Here is a 27,110-nt window from a genome sequence, read left to right on the forward strand (position 1 = left end):
CTTGAGTTTTCATTTTGATCTGAGAGCTCACATGATATAACCTGATATGTGGAAACTGTTAGAGATGGATAGTTTGGATAAACCTGGAAGTTCTTTAAAGAATGGCTGTAAATAATCCTATTAAGCCTGTGCTACAGAATTTATTCATTATAACCTTGGAAATCAATATTGTTGTAAATATTGGACTGTGATTCTGTTAAATAGAAGTTATGCTGCTTTTTAATGAATCTTTATCAGAAAACATATATGTGAATAGTAAAAGAAATTGCAAATGATTTTAGATAATTTTGAAGGTAGAGCAAAACTATGTTCTTCTAAATACGCTTTCTTGTATTTATGCTGCCTATTCAACACTGGCTAAACTTTATCCCTGCTTACTTAGGTACTGCTCCTCATGAAAGAAGGATTTTTAATGATTATTTGTGAAAAAATGATCAAGGATTTTTTTTAAATAAGAAAATGTTCCTTTTGTTCTTTGTCTTTTTCTTTGATTTAGGTTGGTTATTTATGGACAGTACTGCAGTCAAGTGGAGATAGCGATATCGTGTTTAGACAGTATGTCTAAGACAAAAGAAGATGTTAAATTGAAGTTAGAGGTATCGGTAGTTTTTTAACATGTGTATATACATACATAAAACTGTGTGTTTCTATGATTATGCCCTGCTATCATTGAAGTAAAAAATCTTTATGGTGACAAAATTTTTTGGACTGGTAAGTGAATGTGTTTCTGTTCCTTTTCATTCTTTTGGGGCCTCTGACCAATTGAATATGTGCATTGTTGCAGGGCACGTCCCAGGACTGATGTGAATGGAGTTTTACCACCGACGGTGGGAGCATTAGGGTTTTCTTTCAGGAAGTGATCACTAGTGACACCCTTCTATTTACTAGGACATATCTGCTAGAACACAATTGTGGAATAAAGCAGGTTGGGAGGGGCCTCTGGGGTGAACAAGCCCCTATCCCATGGCCTCACAATGTTGTCTGCCATGACCGCTGGGTCCTTTCCAGCAGAGCAGCTCCCTACCTGCTCAGCCTTCAGGGTTAGTGTGTCCCTGGCTGGTGCACCCATGCGAAGGGCTTTGCCTTCGCGGTGTTATCTTCATGTGAGGTTTCTGTTGGACATGCTCTGAAGAGTGTCAGCTGCACCCCGGGTCTGGTGGTGTCTGGAGACTTGCTGTAGCTGCTCATCTTTTCCTGCAGATTATTGCTAAAGACACTGAAGGGAAGGGGCCCTGGACAGAGCTCTCAAGAGCTCTGCTTGCAGCTGTCCCTCAGGTCATGTAGGAAACAGTTACAGCACCTTTTGAGCCTCATAATCTAGTCAGTTTTTTGTATACCCGGAGTATAACATCCCAATCTCGATATTGCCATACTGTGAGATCATGCTAAAAGCATTGGAAAAGTCAAGGGAGATTCTCCCCACCCATTTATAGATCTAACCATTTAATTGTGGAAAGCAGTTAAATAGGTCAGACATTGATTTACCTTTGGTAATCTGTGCTGGTTATTCCCATACACAGTCTTCATGTGCCCCGAAATTGCTTACAAGAGGACTTGCTCCACGGTTTTTGCAGGGGTTGAAGTGAGACTGACTGACCTATGTTTAGAAGATTACCTTTTGCCTTTTTTTTTAAATAGGTGTATATATAATTTTTTAAAATTAGTAATTTCATACAATTTCTGTTGTCTTTGTTCTACTTTTCATGCATGTTGGAATACCTAAAATAAAATGCTTAGACCCAGGTCTTTTTTCCTAGCTGTTATTGCCATATAAACTGTTTTCCTTAATTTTGTTGATCTTATCAAAAGTTTAATATAGTTGCCTATATGTGACTGAATTTTTCCGTATATTACTTGAATGGTTTTATTTTCTGCCTCTATTGTCTGTTTCTTTCTTATGCTTTGAACTAGGAATGTTCCAAGAGGGCCAATAATGGGAAATTTACATTGAGGGATCTACTAGTGGTTCCAATGCAGAGAGTGCTAAAATATCACCTACTGCTCCAGGTATTTTATTTTTGAAATTTAAGGGGGCTGAGAGAAAAACTGATTGATTATCATCAGTGGATTGTAAGACTGAGAGCTAAATGTCTTCATCAAAGGAAGGTGATTGACATTTCCCTAGATTTGTTAAAAAAAATTCAGTCAAGTGCAGGGTTTCTCACAGATGATTTCTCAGCACTGAAGTACACCTGGGGAATAAAGAATAAAACAGGATTGTTTCCTCGGTATCTTAACCTGTCATTCTTGGTATGTGTAAAGTGATTAGTAGTACCAAACTCTAATCGCAGTACTTTGAAATGTGAATCATTGCCCCACAGAAGAGGATGCTGGACCATGCATACAGCATACTTTTAAGATACTTCTTTGCTGTCATAAATTACAATCAAGCCATAATTTTTTTGAAATGCTTCTTGTTATAATCCACAAAGCATTAGCTTTTGCAGTTAGTCCTGTAATAAGGGTGGAGAGTCTTATAAATTTAATTTGATAGCTGTGCCAGGAGACTCATTAGTTCAGCTGCAAAGAAATGTATTACTGTATTAGACTGTCAGCCCTGCTGATGCTGGTAAAATGTCATTTTAAAAAAGATCTAGTGCTTGTATGTGGGGCATAATTTTGACTCTGCAGAACAACATACATTCTGCAATATTAAATTTTTGAAATACTTCTATAAATGAGTCATCAATGGAAAATTAGAGAAAGACAAAATGAATAGTAAAGCTTTAAAAAAACTTACGAGATCTGAGTCATCTTTTTGTAATATACAGGATGATTATAAAATCATGTATACAATGTCATTATGCTGTGCGTGACACTATAGTAAATATTGTACAAGAAAGAAATATTTTATGGACTTGGAAAGACAATAATGGGTAAATTATTAGAATTGTAATGTGAAGGGTAAATACTTATTATTTAATTTCCTATGATTTTACTGTGTTACGTGAGCTGAAATGTATAATTCATTTCTCAAATTACAAAGAAGACATAACCTGTTTCTGTTACATTTTCACTTCATAAAGCCTCCAAACCCTTTGTATTTTCCATATGGGAGATGGCTAAAAGAGTTCTTTGAACATGTACATTTGATTTCAGTATCTCTTCTGAGTCAGGTTTATCTTGGGTATAATGAGACAGTGTCTTCTTTTAAGCAGTGCACAGTGTAGCTGAGGGTTTATTGGCAGCATTTGTCCGTCCCTCTCTGTGGACAAGTGAATGCTTTGGAATGGGTTGATGTACCACATAGCAATGTGCTATAACTCTAGTGTTTACCTGGGCTTTCAGCATGCACATACAATAATGATCTAATTTGGCAAGTTTTAAGTGCTAGACAGACCAAATTAGCTTCTCGTGATGGTTCATTAGCAGCTGAAGTCAGTGTTTAGGCTGTACTGGGATCATTCCTAAACAACTTGCCAATTATCTGTTTGCAGTAGTCCCCACTCAGTGGTAGGCTCCTCACAGTGAGGATGAAAATGTCAATCCTTGGGTTGTGTTTTTTGGTTTTGGCTTTTTTTTCTTTTTTTTTTTCTTTTTCCCCTTCCCTTTTGGTGGGAATGAGCAGTGAGAATTTCAGTTTTTAAACTGACAAACAATGGGTGGAAAGTTTTAACTGCTCTGTCCACAGGAGCTGGTAAAGCACACTACTGATCCCATGGAGAAGGCAAATCTAAAACTGGCACTTGATGCAATGAAGGTGAGTGTTCATGGCAAGTATTTGTCTGTTGACTGTTAGAATGGTAGCTCAGAACTGTATTTCTTGGAGGAGATAATGTTCTTCACAAAAAGTCAAACATGTTTTCACAGTCACTGTGATCTTTGTATGTCATGGCAATTATATAGTCAAGGGCTTTGCCCAAGTCTGGGAAACAAGTTCAGTAGTTTTCTGAAGTGGAGAGTTTGTGAAATGGAACTTCCCCTTTTCACTTCACTTCTGCATGATTTTGCTGTTATAAGATAAAACCCAGGTACTTCAATCATGTTCATCTCACTTCTGAAATTTAGGAATATTTCTTCCACTGTAAGTCAATTCAAATCAATGTCAGTAGTTTGCCAGTGAGATGAAGAGTTATCTTAGTTTACAAGACTTTTTTTCTGTCATCTTAATATGATCTCTGTGGCTTTACCTTTGAAAGCATTAGTGTCTCCCTGGAGGTAGAGTATCTGTCACTGTACATTCACCTGCCAGTGATACAAACAAATGCTTTATAAAATAACTGTGCTGCCTTATGCATAAAGTAATATTTGTTCCTCTGCACAGCTTCAAGAAGTTCTGCACAGTTCTGTTTGAGTTGTCTTCATGGCATAAATGGTGACAGTCATGTGCTGCAATTGGAATTGGGAAATTTTTTCAGTCTTTTGTGGGGAAAGAAGCCAACGTGACCTAAGTTATATCTCGTCTTGTAATCTGTATGGTCCACAGAAGATGCTCAAGTCAGACTCAGTTTTGGGTCACACAGCTGTCTCATATTTTGTGACTGTCTTGAATGCTTGGAATACAGACCAGCTCACAAATGAGATTTTCAGTTCCCCTATTTGTTATCTATTTTTGTGCAGTGAATGCAGAGCGAGAGACACCATGATAATTTCCCTTGGAGAGATGCCTGAAAAGAGATATCACAGTGTTGCTTCCATCTAGTGGCAAGCCCTGCATCCTGGCTGCTGCTAATTGGCCAGGAAAATAATTCTGGTTTTTATTCACCCCTGCTTTTTCATTCCCATTATCTGGCTTGCTTTATTGTTGGTGTCTGGATTGAAAATCAAAGAAATCTCTTGCCAGAGTGGCTGTGGCAGATAGGTACTGGCTGGCAGGATGCAACCAGACAATTAAAAAACAAAAAAACCCCAGCCCCTCCAGCCCCCAAAGCCCCCCAAGGTACGAGCATCTCTCCTTAAGGTTGCAACGTTGTTCCCATCCTGATTTACTGTAGTTGAAGTGACAGTGTCACATTGGTGTTTTGCTTCTAAAAACCTTGGTGTTTCTGCTTGAAAAGAAAATGTCTTTGGAAAAACTACTTGCAAAGTGGACCTGCCCTCAAGGAAAGAAATTTTTAGGAAGGATTATGCTGTTGGATTTCTTCTAGCAGCAAAGAAAGAGGTTATTTAATTTCTAAACTAACTCTTTTTAAGACTGTGAATGTATCCTGCACAGACCCATTTGGGAAGCTAACATAGTGATCACAGCTATTCATAGATTCTGATTAAAAACATCTTGGGAAGATGATGTATCTTCCTCCCACCCTCCAAATTTGTGACCATATTGAAGGGGTACTTTAAAAGCAAGTTATGAAGATCTGAATGCCTTTTCCAACTGCTGCTCTCAGCATGCCTGACCTTACCAATTACCTCTCCTGCTCACTCCTCATCTCTCGCCATAAACAGAGAAGCCACAGCAAATTGTCACTATTACTCAAGCATGTTCAGAGCATTTTAAAGGCTTCAGTGGAATGTGTACAGTACATGTTCTGGTAAAGGGCAAAATAATGATCTCAACCTGTGACTTCAGGTAGTATATCCCATCAAAAGCCCCTTTTAAAATCTGCTGTGTAATGGTTTCTCTGCTGTGCAACAGTTAGAGCAAGATCCTGCTACTGGGGCTGTAGCCTGCTTCTCATCTAATAAGCACCCAGGTTTGTGATACATTTACACCTTACATTCTGCTTTTGAGTTGCCTTATGTGCATTCTCTACTATGTGCTCTACTTACCTTCTATTTATGCTTCTGTTTACCTCAGACAGTCAATGTTGCTGACTGCTTTTTCAGCAGTGTGCTGTGGAAATTGTTTCCATCTTTAATCTTGTAAATAAGACCTTAATAAATTTCAGAAAAAATCAACTCTTTTTTTACTACTTATTACTAGTTTCCCTTCTTTCTTGATGCTAAATTTGTGTTTCAATAGATATAATGAAGAGAGTTGTAAACATTATTGAAGATATGCAGAGACTTTTTTCCTTCCTTATTTAGGCATATTGGTAATTCTTGAATGCTAATTCAGTAATTTCAAAAAAAAATTCTAAATATCCCAATAAGTCAAAAACTAAATTAGAAATAAATTCATCAAAACAATGTGTCAAATTAGCTTGTTATAGAAAATTATTTTTTCTTCCCTTTTGTTGCTGATACTCTAGGACTTGGCTCAATATGTAAATGAAGTAAAGAGAGATAATGAAACGCTTCGTGAAATTAGGCAGTTTCAACTATCAATAGAGAATTTGGTATGTGTTTTTTTTAAAATTTATATGCTGTTTTTGAATCACTTCTGTCAATATTTTTGATCAAATGTGTTTTCCCTCATTTCATATGACATTATAGTACTCTTGTACTTTTCTTGGTTTAGAATGACATGAATATTTAAAGTACAGAAATCTCTGCTATTTTGGATGCCTGAAGTTAAATATATTTGCATAGTTACAGATTTGTATTTGTATAGTGACTCAGATGTTTTTGTAATGGGAAAACCTTTCCTGTTTAAAGTAAAAAATCGAATGGACTGATTCTTCATAGTGTTTAGTTTAGGTGATAGTGAGGAAAAGATCATGTTTTCTGGCCTGACAAGTCCTTTTTTGGGGGGTAAAAGGAGTGAGTGGTCACACTTGTGCTCTTTTGTATCACACATACTACTTCTGTTTCAGAATCACTCCCTCTTACAGTATGGAAGACCTCAAGGTGATGGGGAAATAAGGATAACGACATTAGACAAACGTGCCAGGCAAGACAGGTGATGACATAACTTTTGGTGTTTGCTTCTGAAAACCTGTAAAGTAACTCTTTGTAGACTTAAGGTCAGCTCAGTGTTTCTTGAGTGCTTTCCATTTCACTGTGCATTCACAGGGCCTCTCTACTGTTTACCAAGTGAATTTGCAAAGTGATTAATGGGAAATTAGCTATGACATTATTATGTAAGATCACTAAGTCCCTGGCAAGTAGTAAGTCTCAAGCAAAAGTACTCCTGGTGTTTGTTTTTTTATTAGTCAGTAGTTTAGTTCTTGACCTTCAAAATTTTAAGTGCCACTGACAAAAAGGTGTAAAATAAGACTTCTGTTGTTGGCTTTCTGGAGTGTTTTTAACCATCTTTATACTGTATTCTTGTAGGCATATCTTCTTGTTTGATCTGGCTGTAATTGTTTGCAAACGGAGAGGTGATAATTACGAAATGAAGGAAATAATAGATCTTCAGAAATACAAAATTACAAATAATCCCACTACTGATAAGGAAAACAAGAAGGTAAATATCTCTTGCTAATTCAGATAAAATTATATTTTTAGTAACAATTTGAAACTTTTTGCAGGGTTTTAGAATGTAAGTACAATTTTTTGAAGTTTTGTGTTTTAAATGTAAGCTAAAGAGAATATTTAGGAATTTCAACTTTTGCCTATTTTGATGCAATGAAAACATTTGACTCAGTCATTCTAAGGGAACAGTCATGTGGTCTTGCTGTTCTCAAAATTAGCGAATTAAAGGACATACAAATGTTTTATTATTTCTTAGGGGTTTTTTTCCGTTCTTCATAACTGATGACCTTTGTATTACCAATCTTTTTATGCAGTGGTCTTATGGCTTCTACCTCATTCATATCCAAGGTGAAAATGGTTTAGAAGTTTATTGCAAAACTAAAGACTTGAAGAAAAAATGGCTTGAACAATTTCAGATGGCTCTGTAAGTATTTTTTAATTGAAGTAGAATCACATATATCACTCATGTAAGGAAATCACTTAAATTATGCTCAACTTCTTTCATGTTTTAATCCAGTGTAGTTACCTGTTTGACATTGTGAGAAACAACTGATTGGCATATTCATGAACTGTGCATTTCCCTGAATTTCATCTTGGAAAAGAAAGAGGGCACTCTAGGCTGTGTAGTACTTTCCAGCTTTTAGTAATGCTGTCTTAAGCAACTATGGGGAAATATTAATTACATTAACAATAAATATCTGTCATTATAGTGACATTTTTTCCTCTCCAATTTTAATTTTGACTAATTGAAGTGTATTTCTGAAAGGCAATGCTGATGGTTTCAGAGGGGATCCTGGCATGTTTTCTAGTGGCTTTTAACTAATTTATTAGTTAGTATTTGGATCAAGTTGCTTAACATATTAAATTTAGTTTCAAAAGGCTGATTTCTTTTTGTCAAAAAGGCAAATGGGATTATTGACACCTCAGGTATTCTGATTAAATTTAAAACATGAACAAGGAAGTCTGATGACAGGGTAATGCTTGCTTTATGGAAAGAAAAAATGTGAGAGGGAGTGAGATAATGTCAGTGAAAACAGACAGTATTAACAATGGTGGTTTTGGATCTGGGTGTAAAGGTATGTGGATTCAGGAAAGAGGCTATGAGCTGATTTAAGTGAAACTTGCTGATAAACTGTATATTTTTTAAAAAACCTTAGTATGATAAGTGCTAATAATTTAAATGGAAACCTAAGTAAGTAGAGTCTGGGCTGGACAGATATAGTGAAGGCTGCTTACTAGGATTCCCATCTTGCTGATTTTTATTGAAGACATAAGTGTCATGTGTTTTGTGATGAAGAGAGGTGTTTATTTGCATTAGTGCCTCTTTCTGTCCCTGTGTTCTCACTGCTGTACTTTGTGTAATGTCATAAGGATATTCACTTGAAACATATATGAAAAATGGGGAGCTCAGATTTATCAATTTCAGCATTGCAGCTGTTCATCACTATTCAGGTGCCCTGGCCCATGGCACAAAGAACCCCAAGCAAACCAACCAAAAGTGAGGCAAGGAGCTAAGGAGAGAGGGAGGGTGCTATTGTTTCTTTCTTATTTCTTTCCCAAGGTTTCTGTGGCTCTGTGCAGGACTGTTCCCTGCTCCTGCTCTTGTGTGATGAGTGAGTGCAGCTCTTACCCTTCTGCAGCCTTGGGCGCCAGCCAGCATTGCTGAGCTGTCTGGGAGCATGTCTGTGTGAACAGGGGGTTATTGCTGCTCATTGCCCTCTGTGAGCAGAGCAAACAGGACCTGAATGGTTGACAAGGTCTTGTGCCACTCCTGGGCAGACTTGGTCTTCAAAAATGGGTGGTGTCATAAGCCTTGTCTTGTAAACCTGTATCTGTATTTTAATGGCATTCTGTGTGGTTTAAGGCTGTAATGCAGAGGCACAGGAACTGGAGCAGCAAGATCAGGGCTGAGGTGCAAGATGATAATAGTGGCATTATTATTTTATAATTTCTGAAGTTTTTATTACTTGCCCCCAACACCATTACATAGATTTGACTTGATAGCATGTTTCCCTCAGCACCTCTCCCAAAACACATCTTGGTGATGTAGCAATAATTGTAATGCATGTTGAGACACAAGAGTTTGCATTTGTGAATAAACAAAACGAAGTGTTTTGTATGTTTTTTTGGTTGTTTTGATTTGTTTTTTTCAGGGGTCTCATTGTCTACTGTGTAGATGAGCTGTTCTGCTCTGAAAAGTAGCTGTGATTGAAATTAAGCTCTTATTCATAATACTCAATTATAATTGCTGCTTCTATGTGCAAAATACTTCTCATTGCTTAAAAATTTGATAAGACTGCAAAACCAGCACTGTTGAAGGTGTGAATGATATTGGGTTTTGATCATCAGAAATTATATTGTTTAGTGAGTTCCAGAGAAAAATTTCAATGCAGTTTTGTTGCTGTTTGGGGTAGCAGTCTGGATGAAGTCAGGTTTGTGCAAGTGTTAATCTAAGAACATAACAAAAGATAAAAAGTGGCATCTCTTATTATTTTTAGATTAAGATTTAACCTTGTTGCCACTACAGCAGTCTTACAGGCATAGTTGTTAGCTAGGCTGCAATTATTTTTTTTTCCTTCTTAGATGTTATACCAGCATATGAACAGTAGTGATGATAGTTATATTTGCTGAAAAAGCACCTACTGTTGAGATGCTGTTGTTGATGAATAGTATGAAATAGAGGAGAACTCTGCTTTGCTGGTTGGATTTGATTTAGGTTTGGAGGGTAGGAACACATTAGGTGTACTTGATGTGGAGAAATCTTTAAAGGAGGGAGGGAGGGATGGATGGATGAAACCCCAGTGCAATTTCCAGAGCGTTACTTTTCAGATTAGTAAGCTGCTGTTAGGAAGCTAGTTTCACAAACCTGTGAAACTATTCTACCATAGCCAGTGCTGTTGTAGTGTGTGGTGAGTTCTTTTGTTGTGAGGGAGGTTGGAAATGCTGAGTTGTTGGTCAGAGGAAGCTGAGTAAATAGTTTTTATTCATATGGAAGCTCTGTTTGCTATGGTACGTGCTTGCTGTTTCCCTGAGATTAGCAATGGTACGGCTGCACTGAGTTTGATGCTGTTGCCCTATACACAGTAATAGGCACAACTGAGCCTGCTTGCTCACCTCTTCCTCCTGCTTTCCTCCCCCTGCCCCCCCCCCCCCCCCCCCCCCCCAGAAAAAAAGATGTATTGTCTATACCTTCAAAATTGCTGGTTGTTTTGGAGAACTGGATTTTCTAGATCACAGTAAAATGAAGCAGGACACTGGGGCAGCACAGTTAATATTGCTCTCAGGCTTTTGAAGTTGAAACTTTGGTTGGACTCAGAAGTCTGATGAATTTTAGAGGGTTTTGTAAAGCTGGCAGGCAGAGACTAGCAGAGGATGTTTTAACAGGAGCCATCATATCATAGGAGCTTGAGTTCTGTCTTGGTGTGCCATTTCCCTCACTGATGTGAATGGAAGTTCAGATGCACAGGGAGAATGTAACCTGCTTATTGCCTCAGAAGAGATGTGATGCTTAACTGTGATAGTGGCCAGTTTGAGTAGTTGCTATTTTGTTCTTGGAGCTTTGTTTATAGCAGTGGATGAGCCTATGAATAAAAATCTCCTGAAAGGTACTGCTACAAAGACTTTACTAGTGGAATACTTAAATTTGGTTTAGCAAGTCAAATAGCATTGGTTTAAAAGCAAAGTCATTCGATATTCAGGATAATGTTAATAGAAGTGTACAGCCAAATTACTGTACCTAAATACTCAGCCAAATTATAGACATTGTATATTAAGTAAAAGTTTGTCAGCAATGTGATGAAATGCGTGGTTTATGTGCTGTAACTAAGAAATTTAAAACCTCAAAACTGAATGCGAGACACGAATTTTTTGTGTTTTCTAGTAGCATAGCCTGTGTAATCTTTCCTCCTGTACTAAAAACAACCAGAAGAATGAGAACAAATAGGTAATGTCTCAATATACCTTCAAATTACATAAAATATTTGATACTTTCATGTTATTCAGCTTGTGGTAAAAGGTAGAAATGTTGATTTGTATTTTCTCCTTAGAAAGCTCTTCTATAAATGCTTTTTTGTTTTAAAAATGCTTATTTTAAAAAATAGTAGAGTAAGAGGAGGTGTGTCAATGAATCTATGCTAACCATTCTTTATTGAAAAAAAACATCTCCTTGAAAGTGTCCTCCTGCATTGTATGCATATATACATATTCTACATATGTACTACTTAGCTGACTAATCAGGCTTAACTTCTTATTATGTAGCAACTGCTTTTCTCGTCATTGTTGTGATGAATTTAATTCTTTCATTTCCTCATGAGATGATGAAGTAAATACTGAAAGAAAATCTGTTGATTATTACTACAACTATCTCATGCTGACACTTAATGTTTGCCTCCATCCACTAAATATTTCTTTGTGTGCAGTTTATTTCTTGATCACAGTAGAGCATGAAGCAGGTGTGTGTTCTCTTCCTCCATGAAAGACTCCAGATTGTCTTTTCCTACTGACAGTATTTGAATCCATTAGTGTAATATAGCATACAGTATCTTACGCTGATTTGTGCTGAATTTGTTTTTTCATCATGTTGTGCAGTTTGCTAATTTAATTAAGCCTTTCTTCAGTTTCTCAACTGTGCTCTGTAGTCTACTCTAAAATTGACTATCAGCAAACATGACTCCAGTATAGAAACATCTTAGACATAAATGCAATTTAAAGAAGATTTTAGGTTGGAAGGAATTTGTGGAGATTGCTGGCTTCATTCTTCTGCAGGGCTCGCTCAGCTTGCTCAGAGCTGTGTCAGCTTCAGTTTGGTCCTGCTGAATTTCAAGATGCACAGAACCAATATTGCATAGTCTCTTGCAACAGTGTTGTAACACACTTTTAATTAGACTTTACTCAACATTTCCATTTCACAAACTGAATGCATGAAACTGTCTTGCAGGCAGAGGAACAGACCTCTTTTCTTAATGTGCTCAGTTAAAATTTCACCTTCAGAGGTACTATGACTGTAGTTTCTGCTTTGACATTGTAACTGAAATGGCAATATTAATGTTATGTTTAATTAGTAAAGCCTGAAAAATCAGTGGGAACACATGATCATTATAATGATTAGGGTATGCATTAATTGTATGGCGTTAATGAATCTGGGTTTGTGTATTTTTTTAACCTTGAAATAAGAGATTTCAGGCATGAAAGCTGTATGGTACTCAAAAATAGTGGTTTTAGTTTTAATCACACTGTGCTTTGTTTTGAGTCACTATAGATGAGTGTTCTATTACCTATGATCATACGTATTTCCAAATTTGCTTTGCACTCTGTGACTAATGACATTGGTCAGATTCCGCTCAAATAGATCTGTTGCCTCAGAGAGTGCATTAATAATGCATGTGCATTAAGATTTCTTCTGAGAGAATATTTGAGCTCTGACATATTGAACACTGACATATTAAATTAAAGCTTTCTTATCAGAGCACTTTAAAAGTTTTTGATGTCTGTTAGATTTTTAAAATAACCTGCAAAGGTGTTTCACTTGTACCAACCTCATACAGGTTACCAAAGCAATAAACAAACATGTCTGCCTGGGCTTTTTCATCAGTATAAATATTGCAGTACTGCAGAAATGAATGCCAAGTTCATGTCTGCCAAAGAAGAATGGTTGCCTGTTTTCTGCTGTGACTCCAGTTGGTTTTGATCAAGTGTTTTTCAGGGTTATAAGCAATCATTCACAACATATTTATAGTTAGAAAATTTCTTTAGATTATTCTAGACACAGCAAGAACTGTGTGAAGATGCTGCATATGATTAAGAGCACAGTGTAAGGACAGTCTAAAAGGTGAAAGCAAACCAGAATTTATCAAAACAGTGGGTAAACACTTGGAAATGATAAATATACTTTGATATTATGCTTCTGGTTCACAAAAGTCACAGCTGTCCCTGTCCTAGTATTTTTGCAACTTACGTGTGAAGTATATTAGTATGAAAATTAAAAAGTGTTTCTTAAAATTAAGTGAAATCAATTTGTGGTGACACTACATCATAAAAGTGAAGTATCACCATTTAAATATTTGGGGGGGGGGGGGTTTGTGCAAGGGGTTTTTTTCACTGTCAAAACCTGGAATGCTGCATTACTCGTTTGCCTTGGTACTTTGGCTGTATGAACAGCTTCTCCCTGCAAACCAATACAGCCTTTTTGATTAGCAGATACAGGTGTTCAGTACTTTACAAGTTTATGGCCATGTAAATGCTATATATTCATGTTTTTTCACTCCAAAACAGAGACATTTGTTTTCAGCTAAGTGTAAATATATAATAAAATATTTAAAACTTCTGATATATGAACAACTTGATAAGTTTGGATTTGTAAGACTTAGAAGTTCAACAAGTAAGACTCAGACAGTTAATATTCAAGTATGTAAAGTATTGATGCTTTTGATTCACTAGTACTGATGTATGACAGAGCTTTGTTCCTATCAGGTAGTGTTCAAAAATGTTCTACAGAAATAGATTAGCTCAAGAAGTCATCTTTCATGCTTTTCATGGAAGCAGACTGATAAGGAACAAAAGGAAAGCCATTATCTTGTTTGAGACAATACAGTACGTTTCCAAAAAGTTAACAAGATAATTTCCTTGATCTTAAAAAAGCCACTCATCATATGATCAAATAAGCAAATTTCCTGGCAAATTCTTAGAAGTTGTGCATGGTTGATCAAAAGCACAATTTAGTTGTGATATGGTTAATTTAATTATATGACAGTCTTCTTCTGGAAGACTCTTTGATGTGACAAACCAGAAGTTTGAGTATTAGCATATGGAGAATTGATTGATTGATTATTTCAGTAAATAGCATCTTCAAAGATGATTCTGAAATATAACAGCCTAGCTGGAACAGAGAAAATGAATTAGCTATAAGTAATCAGCATTGCTTCTGAGAAGAGAAGGTAAATATGAAGCTGAAAAATCATTCTTTGTGAAATGGTATTGCTCATCTCTAGTGAGAGTATCCCTTAGGAATGCCCTTTTTTCTTAACCTTTTTGGTGAATAATAAAATGCATGTAAAGATTGGAAGAGGAATATTTATTTGTGGCTTTCTGTCTGCCCTCTTATTTTCTTATTGTGCAAATGTCTTTCTATCAGATGACAATGTGTTGTATCAAGTGATCAGTTGAAATGGTCATAGTTGCACTGAGCCGAAAGGTTTCTAGTGGGAAGTGAGCACTGTGCTGGCTCTGCCGCTGTGGGGAATGGGATTCTAAGGGCAAGTCTGCTGCCTATCAGAGCAGGGAGTGAAGTCTAACATCTCTAGGGACTAACTTTGCAAGAAATTCTTCACGTGAAGTTTGGCTGAGAGCTTTCAGTCTTATTTGACTGTGACATACATGGTTTTTTGCTTCTTCTACTGCCTAGGTTATTACTTAAAACATATGCAACAGTAGCTATGTTGTATTGCTAGTAAAATTTTCCAAAAATCTGAGTTGCTCAGTACCAGTTGTCACGGCTAAATTTTAAGGTGGTTAAAATTTTGAAAGGTGATAGCTCTGGCACAAACCAGAAATTTTAACTTAGGATGTCTGCATAAATAATTTCTGTTAGCAACTACTACCTTAGAAATACTTATGTTAGGTCTGGGTTTATTTGTGTGTTTTCTGCAATGATGTCCATTATTAATACAATAAGTAAATGTGGAATGAAATTTTTCAATGTCCTGAGGTATTAACCTGTGCCATTTTCTTTATAAGCTAAAGTGCATGAATACAGCATCTGATTTCTTGTCACATACACTTGAAAATCGTCTTCAGCAGTTCATGCTCAGGGTGTCCATAATTCTGAGCAGTTCTGTATGGAGCATTTTAAATTCTTATAAGCATAACATGGAGTGCAGAATAATATCTGAAATGCAAAGGTCTAACTTGAGGTTGAGAGCTGAGGAGAGTTCAAGGTATTCAGTTTTATCTGAGCTCTCTGTAGTATTTCTCCTGTTAATACTTAAAACAATTACAATTCTCTGCAAACTCTTCATCTGATACTTCATGCATCTGCTTATTTGTTATGCCTCTGGGCTCACAGGTGAGCATACATACATTAACTATTCACCGCAGCCAAGGTCTAATCAAATGAAATGGCTACTCAGTTTCAAATATAATGCACTTTCAAAATTATGGATATTTTGCAAGCACTTGCATACAACTGAACTCTGTGTGATTTCCTGTGACACAGTTGTATTTCTTGAAGAGACTCATATCGGAAAATTATCTTCAAAACCTGACCTAAATAGCTAAAGGAGTCAAAACCAAAAATAAGAAGTATCATTAGAATCTCCTAGCATGTTTTTTCCTTCTGGGGAAAACTTTTGGGTGAGCCCCAAAGGACAGCTGCCTCACCATACTGTTATGCAGAGCCTGTGACTGTTAAACAGCCTGTTCCCAACGCAAGAGCATCTCTGTCTGGGCACTTGGTGCTGTTTCATGTCATTCAGAGAACTGTTGTGGGATTGCTGCTGGAGGAGGAGAAGGTTCCTCTTCTATCCAAGCTGAGAGTCCCACTGAGCTGTGGCACTCTGGAGGAACATCTCTGGGCCTCAATGATAACTGAGATGTTATCATTAACTCAATTCAGGCAGTGTTTGCAATGGCCTTGCTCTCTCTGTGTCTAACAGAAGTGATCTACTCAACAATATCTAGGAGCTGATACTATCTTGTTTTACAGACAATTCATTTTTGAAAGGAGCTTTCTTGATCTGCTTGCAATTACTTTTGTATTTTTCTTTGTGTGAAACATATGTTTTTTCTTTTCCTGTGTGTGCTGTGATTCCTGCAATGAAGCATGCTTGTACTTTTTGTAGTGGAAAAGTGGTGTGCATATATCCAAGGAGTATCAAACATTTTTCAGGGTTTTTTGCTTCCCCTCCTGTAATACATTTTCCCTTCCAGTTTAAGAAAATAAAAAAAGAGTTTAGTTTAAAAATATGTGAAATTTGTTAAGTAGAAGTCGAGTTTTTAATTAAGTACTCCAGAGCAGCAATTTTCCAACATTAATTGAAATGTTTGTAGTAGGTATAAGCAATACTTTTTCAGTGGCCTAGATCTGAGGGTGGAAGGGGGGACCTGTATGGGTCTTAATTGCTGAAGCCAAGTTGGTATTGAAAAGCTGCTGGGGAGGAAATTAAAAGAAATTGTCCTTGATATACACCAAGAAAGAGAGAACTGATGGAGGACAGCGTTGGACTTTGCAGGTTCTTTAAACTACAGTTTTTAACTGGTAGCATTAAATGCATTAGTAAATAGATTTATAATAAATGAAAGAGGAGAATTTTTTGGGGGCTGTGTTCTGAAGTTGTCTTCCTTTAAGTCCTTGCAGGAGCTGAAGCCACAAGATGGTAGACTTCCAGTGTTCTCTGCTGCTGGATACCTTCTTGTTGCTTGTTGTGTGCTGAAAGATTGACATCCCTAACCAGGAGCCAAAGGCTCCAGATTCTATTTGCTTCTAGTCTTTGCATTTTCTTAAGGCTACTTTATCTTTTTGTGCATTTTTTTCCCAGTAAAGGCCATGTGGTTGGCATTTTATTAATTTCCTATTTAATATTTAAACTTGCTGTAAGGATTTAATTAATCTAACTAGTGTAATACTTCATATTATCCCTTGATTATATTTTTGTTAGATTTATTGACAGCCAGTAAGCTTTCAGTAATATCTGCATGCAAGACAAACTCAAGACTATAGCTCTTAGTCTCAAAGGCTGATATGAAACATCTGAAGGGCAAAACATCCAAGGGAAGGTGTACTAAGTATGTCAAAATTTATGAAATAAGATTTTTTTCATTGTTTGTATATTTAGAAATACATCCTTTCTAGAAATGAAGACTGGGATTTTAATGTTTATTCTCTGCCTCGGAAAATAGGAGCAAGCAGCTATAGTAAGCTCTTAGCGTTCTCCTGGGATACAGCTGTAGTAATTACATGTTTAGTAGAGAAGATGGAGTTTTGTGACTGAAAATTTAGTAATTTTCCTGGTCCATTTTATTTTATAAGCCTTAACTGTGTAGATGAAGTTTAACTGACAGTAAAAGAAAGCATATGTGTGCCCACCCCACTGAAGATGCTGCAGTTCATCTATTTAGTCCAACCTGTTGTGAAAGATACTCTGTATTTTTTTGTAGGAAACAAACATGAATATAAGAATGCTGATAAAAACCTGAGTTGTTGCTCTAAGGGAGCCAAATACTTGTTGTGTGCTATTGCTCTTCAGACACAGTCTGATGGTAATGCTTTCTCATCAGAATATGGTTTTGATTAAGTAAGGAAGTGACAGTAACAAATCTTATCTAAGGCACTTGACATTAGTGACGTGCACTTTTCATTGCAGTGTGCACCTTGGCAACACTTTAGACTGAAGATAATCAAAGTTCAGTTTTGAAAAATGGGGTGTAGAACTTATGTTCTTGGATGTGTCAAGATTGCCAAGGTTCATTGCTTTATTTTGACTTAAGTATTAGTCTTTTGCTTGTGACATGTTTGTGTCTTGAGCTTTAAGAATTGCTTTAAGTCTTTGATGTGCTATTCCAGCTTCTAATGTTCGAAAACTGTTGTTTAAAATGTTTTATTTTATTCAAATGCGCAATTATTTTGTTGTTTTGAGGTAAGATAGCTGAGAGAATGTATTCCTTATTCTGTAGGCATGAGAGTAAGCACTTAGATGTCTTGTCTGACAAGACAATTTTGGGCTATCTATATCATTACCCTGTGGTCAGCTTTGCCATTAATCTAGGCAAAGATGATTGCTAGAATGAATTCTGACTGCAAAGCTTGTGGGGGACTGTTGATAACATGACACTTTCTGACACCCTTTATAAAGGCGTTTGCATTATGTGGATGGGCTGATGAGATTGGCCTACAATCAATTTACTCTTCTGAGGAGTAAGAGTCAGTAGAAAGAAGCGGCACTGCAAATGTGGAGGGAATATTTTTAGAAGGGGAATATTTCACATGTGCAAGGACCACTCCAATGTCTGATGATATCAAAGGCAATTGAATAAGATACCCGGATAATTGTTTTCTTTACTGAATTCTGCGAAATTTACAGACAAAGGGCTTGTGCAGGTACAGGCTTGACTGAAGAAGGTGGTGGTTCTGCTCCTTGCGGAGTTGCTCCAGTGGCTGATGCAGAAACAAGACTGTGTGTCCGAGTGACGGAGACTGGCAAGATGAGCACCTGCAGGTCTCTGGGTTGGTGGTGTAGCAGTGAATTGGTCCCAGTGGGACTAATATTCTGTGAGAAACTTGGAAAGAGAAAGCTTTGTTCAAAAGGCTCAGGGGCAGCCCAAGGACATTGCTGTAGTGACTGAAGTAAATCTGGTTATGGGGATCCAGCACTGTGCGGGAGAGGGCACTCGTGGTTGTCCCTTACAAAAACTCTGGTGCTGAATGGAGGAGAGAATTGGAAAAATTGTCCTAATAACAATTCATACTGACATTTTGTCCCTGCTAGAGTGTAGGAATTGAAACAGCCTGGTGAAAAAGTAAAAAATAAGGGAACCTACTTTTGACTCCCTACATTGCTGTTGCTTGTAAAAATAAGAGACAGTTTTACCATAAAATGAAGGACCTGTTCTCTGTCATTGTTTACCTGAGATTAAGTATTTCTGATGTATTGGTGAAGTCCTGCTCTGGACACTCATCAAGATTGTTCAACAGCAGAAATAGAGAAAACATTTCACTTGCAGCCTGGGGCACCCTATAATGGAAGTTGTTGTGATAGAAGTGACTGAGGAATCTGCAAGAGGGCTTGACGGTTCCACAAGAGCACTTGTCATGGGGAAGGAATGCAGTTTGACCCACATTAGATTTTCTTAATTGTTACAATACGTTTGAAACAAATTGCTTGGTAACAATTGTGTGTGGATTCCTTTTTTATGCTCAAAAGTAATGTTGACAGAATATTCAGGATTTTTTCTATGTCTTTCAGTGTGCCCATGGGTTGGGAAGCAGAAGGGAGAAGATTTGAGAAAGGTTAAATGTTCTCTTTACTGGGTTGTGAGAGCTCTGCTCTGTGTTCTGAGTGTCAGTGTAAGGCTTGCATGCTGTAACTAAAAGAGCTTCTCTAGGGCTGTACATGACTATAAATAGTTGTAAATTGTACTGCGACAGTTTTTTCATTGACATTATCAGCTTTATTTACTGTATTTAAAAACTCAAGACATGGTGTACATGATACATTTTGTGGAAAAAATTTCCTGTGGTTCTTGTGGTATTTGGAATTGCACAGTCACAGGTGAGTTGGGCTTAATCTCTAGCTGGAAACTTGCATGTATTAATCAAGTTGTTATTCTTGGATTATTTTTTATTTGTTGAAAAGAAGTATTTTGAAAATGAAAGTATCAACCCCCTAGATTCATCAAGTTTCAGACTTTACATTAAAAGACTTGCTCCTGGATATATATGGCTATGATGCATTGTCTCAGACTTGCCTGATGTGTGTAATGAGACTACAAAAGTGGATTTGCCATAATGCAGCACTAATAATCAGGTACTAGAATGTGCAAGAGTTTTCCTGTGCACAGTTAGCATTGCAATATGAGTTTTTCTACAAAGCTTTCCTTATTCTACCCCTACATTTACAGTCAACAGTACATATTCTTTTTATTTTTATGGATTTTGTTGTATCATTACTTTTCCTTGTATCTTGTGCCTCACTTTACAGTGCTTTGTCTTCAGAGTAAGCATACAATTTCTTGTTTTGCACTGTTCTTTTCTACTGCCTTTATCAGCATATTAATGGCTGGAAACTGCTTCCTCATAACTGAATGCTTTTTTTTGAGCAGTAATTAAATGCCTTGTTGCCTAACAGGAATCAACTGATAACAGTGTATCTAAGTGTTAATATTTTTAATAGACTATTGCTTTATAAACAGAATCATGAGATAATGGATACAATCCTGATCTTTATGAAATGTGGTGAACGCTGAAATTTGAGAATCTATTTTGCTGATGTGTAAACTGAAATAAAGCATGTGACATTGTCCCATTCCTGTTTGACCTCAATCTGAGACAATTCAGATTAATGATTAGAAATAGGAGGAGACACAAGTAAACTGTCCTTACTGAGTGGATGCAATGGCATTGCTAATTTTGAGACACTGGCTTGGAAGAATCTTTTAGAGTCTGCACAAAAAGAAAGACTCAGCAGCAGATTAGGTTTCTTCTTTTTATGATTCTGTTTTCCTGCACATGATCCTCTGTTACACACTGAGGCTCTAGTCCCTTACAGCTTCATTTAATCTCTGGGTGATGTACATCAGTGGCATCTCCAGTTATTTGCTAAACTTTTGTTAGGGATTTTTATGCTTTTCCTTTTTGGGTGATGTGTCTTTGGGGAAAAAATATGGAGAAAGATCACATATTTTCAGTGGTGGAAGAAAGGGCTAACTAAATTGAAAAGGTCCTTTTAGTGTATGAATAGTTGGTTAAAGACTGCTCAGGCTCATGTCTTAAAAAAAAGAAGTTATTTTATAGGATCTTTGTAGCTTTGCCTTAGACAAAAGGGGAATACGTGAAGTTAGATCTTAGTAAATTGGTAGGGAGTATTAAAGATGTGTAGATAGTGAATAAAGAACAGATATTTTAGATAGGGAATTTTAAACCTGGTGGTATTTAAAGAGACTGATGGATTCACTCTTTATGAAATGTTTTTGTGATCCTTAAGAACTCACTAGTACTTGGAACCCAACTAGTTCCTCTGTAATAGTGGACAAGTTGCAGTGACGTTTGCATTCTGTTCACAAGTTTGTGTTATATTGTGTTTTCAGTTTTGTCTTTTTACTTATGCAAGTAGGACAAATATATCCAAATTTTAGCACACAGTAGATGTTGTTGAAAGTCTGTTTATCTGGATAAATCTTTTCTCTTGTTTAGGACATTATGTAGGCTATAAGTGCAATAAAAGAACTTACACTGGAAAAAGATTAAGGGACTTGTGGCAACTCTTCTGTGAAGCATAACTTCCCTCTCTGCCGTTTTAGCACTATGCTTTTTTTCTTCTCAAGAATAACCTTTTCCATTAAGAACTGTAAAATGAAACTGAATGGCTTTATAAAATATAAAGAAACTCAAATATTGCTTTTAGTATAAAGGAGGGGGAATATGGTGTATCATCTTTGTTCTGTTAATAGGAGGTATATTTTCAGTAGCTCATGCATTTCAATCTTTGGGGAAGATAGCCTGAGAGAAGAATGAAAGAATTTTTACATATGGCAGGAAGGTGTGTAGTCATATGCATGTGTTAAACAACTGTCTGCATGAGGTTGTAATTTTTTTTCTTTTGATCTACTATGCTTATTATTTTTAAGATTGATCATGTTGAAATTAAATGAATGGAATTTTTTCTTTGGTTTGTTCTTGAAAAATGATGAGGTTGTTAGGATTAATTTGATATGCTTTCAATCTCATGAGCCTCTGCACATTTGTCTTATACTTTGAATGCAGTTCTGCAAGATATCCTGGTCAGAACCAAATGGTCAATAAAAATGAGCTTTTATTGAGAATGTAAGTATGGTAACCTGTATGGAGTTTTCAGGATTGTTTGGAGTGTAGCCCAAGAAGTTTTGGGGCAAACATGTTGTGAAATACAGGCTCTGCCACTTGAGCCCCAAAATAATACTTTTTCTCCTGGTTTAAAAAGTTCTTTAGTTTCTAATTTTATCCTGATCCTTGTACCTTCCTGCAGTGAATGGGTGATATGCATGCCAGCTTCAGTTAGCAGTGTTGTGGGATTGACATCTTGCATAACAGCACAGAGAGACACACAAGTGAGGTAGTTACAGGACTGATTGTAAAGTTATTCTCGGGTATAAAGGCAAAATCCCATTTGCTTTTTGAGTAGGGTTTTGTTTTCAGCACATGCATTTTCAGCAGGCAGATTAGAGGACTGACCTTTCTGACACTGGGTACTTAAACCGATTCTTTGAGTGGTTTTTTTGTAAGCCTTTTCATTCAGTCCCAGAGAGATTGATGTTTGCATAGTTATCTGTTTCATTGCAGTTTGTGGCTGGTCCATGTTTTAGTCTAGAAGTTACTTATAAGTTTCATTTTTACATATATAAATATCTCCAACTTTAATGGATGAATATGTAATTTGATCTGTCAGAAAAAATTCTGGTTTTTCCTCTGAGTGCTGGAGATTCTTGCATTCCTACCCTCAGAAATTCTTTTCCTAATTTAATTCCTGTTTATCATGCATTATATTCTTGCCATAAATATCTGGTATTTTTCTACCATCTTAAGCATTCTAATATTTATTATTTATTCCAAAATCTAATAATATTTAAAAATACATTAACCCTTGCTCTGTGTGTATATATATTCTTGCCTGATACAATCTAGATTAATATTAAATTATGAACCTAGCATTTCAGCATTACTGATTTTGACAGTGTTAAGCTAGTTTGGGGATGGTATTGAATAAAAAAGAATCCATTGAAAATGCCTATTATTCCACAGTCTTGGACATGGGAGGGATAATAGAAAAAAATGAATAGGTTACTTAATAAAATTTAAATAAACCTGTAAACAGTCACTGGTGCAAGCAAATGATCAGTGGGTCATTTTAAAATGACACACTTGTTTTTCAAATTGATTAGTAGGGAGGATAAACAGAGCACATGTATAGTAATAATAAAATATTTTTGAGAATGAAAAATTGAGCATTCTTTAGGTCCATGAAATGATCCTTGTTACTAAAACAGGAATAAAAAGCAGATGAAGTTTGATTTGATGTTTAGTTTTCTATTTGTTGTGACAGCTAAGGTAGTTACAGGGTGTATTTAAGAACTAGGTCTGCTTAATATCATAATTCAGATTTCACTTCAAGGTGTATATACTCTGTATTTCTGATTCTTCTCAGGGAAAAACACTGAAGTACAAATTAAACTAGTTACTTGCTGATTCAGGTTTTGTGCTGTGAATGTTACACTGTGTTCTAGATTTCATTTCTTCAATGTAGATTTTCAAATTTTTTTTCAGGTCAAACATACGGCCAGACTTCGCAGATACGAGTTTCCATGAGTTCAAGATGCATACCTTCAGTCGTGTGACATCTTGCAAAGTCTGTCAGATGCTTCTGAGGTAAGATTGGAAAGGTTTTCACCAAGTCATACCTACTATTTCTTGTTGTATTGGCAAGTTTTTATAATCAAATTTCCAAATATCAGCAGGAGTGCTGTTAAAAACATCCAGATGCTCCTCATTGTCAGAAGATTGCTTTATCATGATTCTTTTATGAGATTTATCTTATTTAATTCCAAAGGCTTTACATAAGAATAAATGGCAGCCATTCTGTGCAGTTTTGACTGCCATGACTGTTCCATGGAGCCCATTGCTGCTGACCCCCAGTCACAAGAACGGGTAGAATATTTTTTCATAAAATCGAAATGATTATGCTTGTAAATGTTTGCTGTGAGGAGTTTACTTTGTGAGATAGAAAATAACTCTAAGGCATTAACAGACATTTCTGAACCAGATACATACACAAATTGAAGATAGATGTTACAGAACTAGGTAAGAAATGTTAGCAGACAACTAATGCATTAATGAGCAAGGATTTATGAGGCTAACAAGCTACGAAACTCCATGTTTTCTGCTTTTTCTCTTTATATACAAATATGAAAGCACACACACTTTTATATTTGTAGTTTCTCATTTGTTTTTTGAGCTATCTTTTAGAACCTACCATGTGTTTTTTTAAAAAATATGTCAAATGATATAGAGAAATGTACTGAACCTAAATTTCATAGAGTTAAGTTGCAGATGCAAAACCTTTTGCAAACTTCGGCCAGTTCAGGTACTCATAGCAGGTTGCTCAGGGAAGAGATGGATTTCCCATCATTGGAAGTGTTCAAGGGCTGGGTTGGATAGGGATTTGAGCATTCTGGTCTTGTGGAAGGTGTCCTTGTCCAAGGCAGGGGGGATTCAAACTACATAATCTTTAAGGTCCCTTCAAACCCAAATCATCCTCTGTAATTCTATGTTGCATATTGTTGATATTCTTGAAAATATAGCAATAGCGTTTTAGCACAGGTGTGTGTGTGTAGTATTTCTGTTAAGCACAGGCCTGGAATAAAATAACTTCAGATATGTTCCTCTTTGTTATAAATTTTTCCTTTCCTGGATGGTTAGACTGGCCTGGATTTTCAGATATCTTTTTTTTCCCTTTCCTCAAAACAATAAGGTCTAAGTGGCTATGAAGAATGGTACAGACCTTCTAAACTTAAAGACAGAAGGGCTAATTTCTGAATTTGAAGCAGTAGATTTGAGTTATTGTGTCTGTTACTGCACTGAGCGCTGCTGCTGAGAACCAGCTCCCTTGCATTCAGGACACAGCCCGCATGATGCTGCCTTGCTCTCCACACACATTGCTCGAGGGCAGCTTGGATATCCCCAAGTGCTGCCTTCTGGCATACAGACATTTACAGTAACTATCTGAAGTGTACCGTGACATCTATTTTTAAAAACATGAACAAATTTAAAGTCAAGAATATTTGCAATATAGCCTATAAACTCCTTAATGCTGAAATATATGTTCAAACTTACAACTCTGTTGAAATGGATCTCACTCTTCATGGTGCCTAGACAAATTCCCATTGAGATGAAACAAAGTGGAGATCTATAGGGGAATAGATGCATAATGGTACCATTTTAAGTGTACTGTTACAAAGTTGCTTTGGATTAAATTGACATGGAGATATGTTAATCTGCTAGTAATCCAAAAGAACTATCTAGTTGTAACTTTTAAATAGCTAGTAGTGATGAAAAGTGCATGAGCTGCTTTTTTGTCAGTTGTCACTTTTTCTCAAGCCTTTAAGGACCATCATTATGCAGAACAGCAAATGACTTCTCATACCTTCTGCCATGTCTCTTATGTCCTTTATGTGTGGAGTTTGTCACCTCTAATGTATCACTACTTAATTTTATTTTACAGGGGAACATTTTATCAAGGCTATTTATGTTCTAAGTGTGGAGCTGGAGCACACAAAGAATGTTTGGGAAGACTAGACAATTGTGGCAGGGCTAATTTAAGTGGTAAGTAATTTTTATTGTTAGAATACCATTTTTAATTAGGACATAAAACTTGCTAGATATAATTAAGGTTTAATTTACCTCTAATTTGTGTTTATTGTAACATGCATACTTGTGAAAGTGGCATTTATAAGCACAATTAGAATTGCATTTAGGATTCATAGGGATTTTTATTGCTACTAAATTGAAATGTTTGAAAGCAGAAGAGAACTGTTACAGGTCAGAACCAATTTCTTTGTGTTGTATACAACAAAGAATTGCTCTCATTTCAATTGTAGTCTGCTCATATGTAGCACCTGCTGTACGGGACATCATTTATCATCCTTGTAGTTCTCCCTTTATGCCAATTTTCATATTTTCCTCTCAGTTCCAAAAGCTGCATGTGTTGCCTCAGCTTCCTCTTTCATCTCTTTGGTTTCCATGGTTTCTGTCCACTCACAATATTCACGAAACTGTGATTGATGGCTCTACTTACCACATCTAAAGATCATTTTTTTCTTCTTTTAATCGATTCCAGTACTCTGTGAATGTCTTCTCTGGCCATTGTTACTTGGCACTTCACGTGTTGTTCTGCTCTTTGGGACCTTCAGGACTTTTTTGACTTCAACTACCATTTGGCCTCCCTCAAATGACTCAAAAAATTCTACGTCTTCCCTTTCTGCTCAGTATTGTACCTGTAAATCTTTCTGAAATCTTCTGCATCTCCCTCTGCTGATGTGAAATATTAACCCTCATCATTGGCCACTCCTTCCCTTCCCTGTACCTATTGAATTGGTGGTGTTGACTTTGTTACACTATAGCCAGTGAGTTCTGCAATCCTAGTGCTGTTTTTGACTCTTTGCTCTGTCCAGGTTCTTAACCGTTCTTTCGTTTATCTTGAGATTATTTTGAATTGCTTTTGTTTGAATGTGTTTGAAAGATAATTCAATTTTGTTTATGTTGGGGAAGTTTCTAGTTGCTTGTCCTTCTCACTTTTTAAGACATGTACTTTCCACAATTATTTCATAACAGTTTGTCAAGTTTCTCATGTCTTACCTCACATAAACTACTGCAGCCTCTTCCAGTGGGTTATTTTCTTTTTAACATGACTATCTATCATCTTTGTAAAATCGTGTTGAACAGATAATCTCTCTCCCACTGCTTGAATTACATGGTGACTTCATCCACTGCCTTTTACTAAGCTGCTGTTTTTGACTCTAGTTTGTTGTTTCTTTCAGTGTTGTATAGACTTGTTTCTGTCCTTGCCTCTGCATTACTTCCTGACTTCCACTTAGCTTTTGCTCGCAGTGCTATTTACCTGCATCATTCTTTCAATCAACCGAATGGCAGGTACTGACTTTTTTTTGCAGTCAGTCAACGTTGTTCTCAGCTGCTGTTCTGTATTGGAGATCTTCCATGCTATCTTCCAAGTCTGGATTCTTTAAAAATTATCTTTTGTAGATCTGAAAATTGTACAAGCAATCACAGTATTTGTGATTGCAATCCTTTTTGGAACATAGGTTTTTCACAGAACCCCATACAGGTATTCTAAAGACAATAAATATGTAGAATTATTTTAAAAATTGTATGTTTTAAAGCAATTACATTTAAATTAATAGAGCGGAAAAACACACACATATTGTTCTTCACCAGGGAACTGTCTTCTGTGGTATAAACCACCCCTAGTTCCACATGTTGTCTTGGACCTTCTCTTTTAATCACTTGTGTAGTTTTTATTTTAATTGGAATCTGGCACCCCAGGGGGCAGGAGCTTGTCTTTCTGTTCCTCTGTAAATATCTCTGGACACATATGGTGCAACATGTATCAGTAAGAATG

At 36.5% G+C, this 27,110-nt stretch overlaps 1 protein-coding gene across 2 annotated transcripts in view; it reads left to right on the forward strand.

Moving 5' to 3' along the window:
• The window catches only part of VAV3 (vav guanine nucleotide exchange factor 3), a 152,754-nt gene that overhangs the window by 70,931 nt on the left and 54,713 nt on the right, over window positions 1-27,110 (forward strand). For both annotated transcript variants that reach the window (XM_071565552.1, XM_071565553.1), the window contains 9 exons: window positions 497-596; window positions 1,912-2,007; window positions 3,632-3,700; window positions 6,132-6,218; window positions 6,636-6,721; window positions 7,096-7,228; window positions 7,551-7,660; window positions 23,243-23,344; window positions 25,197-25,297. In XM_071565552.1, coding sequence (XP_071421653.1) covers window positions 497-596; window positions 1,912-2,007; window positions 3,632-3,700; window positions 6,132-6,218; window positions 6,636-6,721; window positions 7,096-7,228; window positions 7,551-7,660; window positions 23,243-23,344; window positions 25,197-25,297 — 884 coding nt within the window. The remainder of the gene's footprint in view (window positions 1-496; window positions 597-1,911; window positions 2,008-3,631; window positions 3,701-6,131; window positions 6,219-6,635; window positions 6,722-7,095; window positions 7,229-7,550; window positions 7,661-23,242; window positions 23,345-25,196; window positions 25,298-27,110) is intronic.

This window comes from Pithys albifrons, chromosome 10, assembly GCF_047495875.1.
Source record: "Pithys albifrons albifrons isolate INPA30051 chromosome 10, PitAlb_v1, whole genome shotgun sequence".
Taxonomy (NCBI): Eukaryota; Metazoa; Chordata; class Aves; order Passeriformes; family Thamnophilidae; genus Pithys; species Pithys albifrons.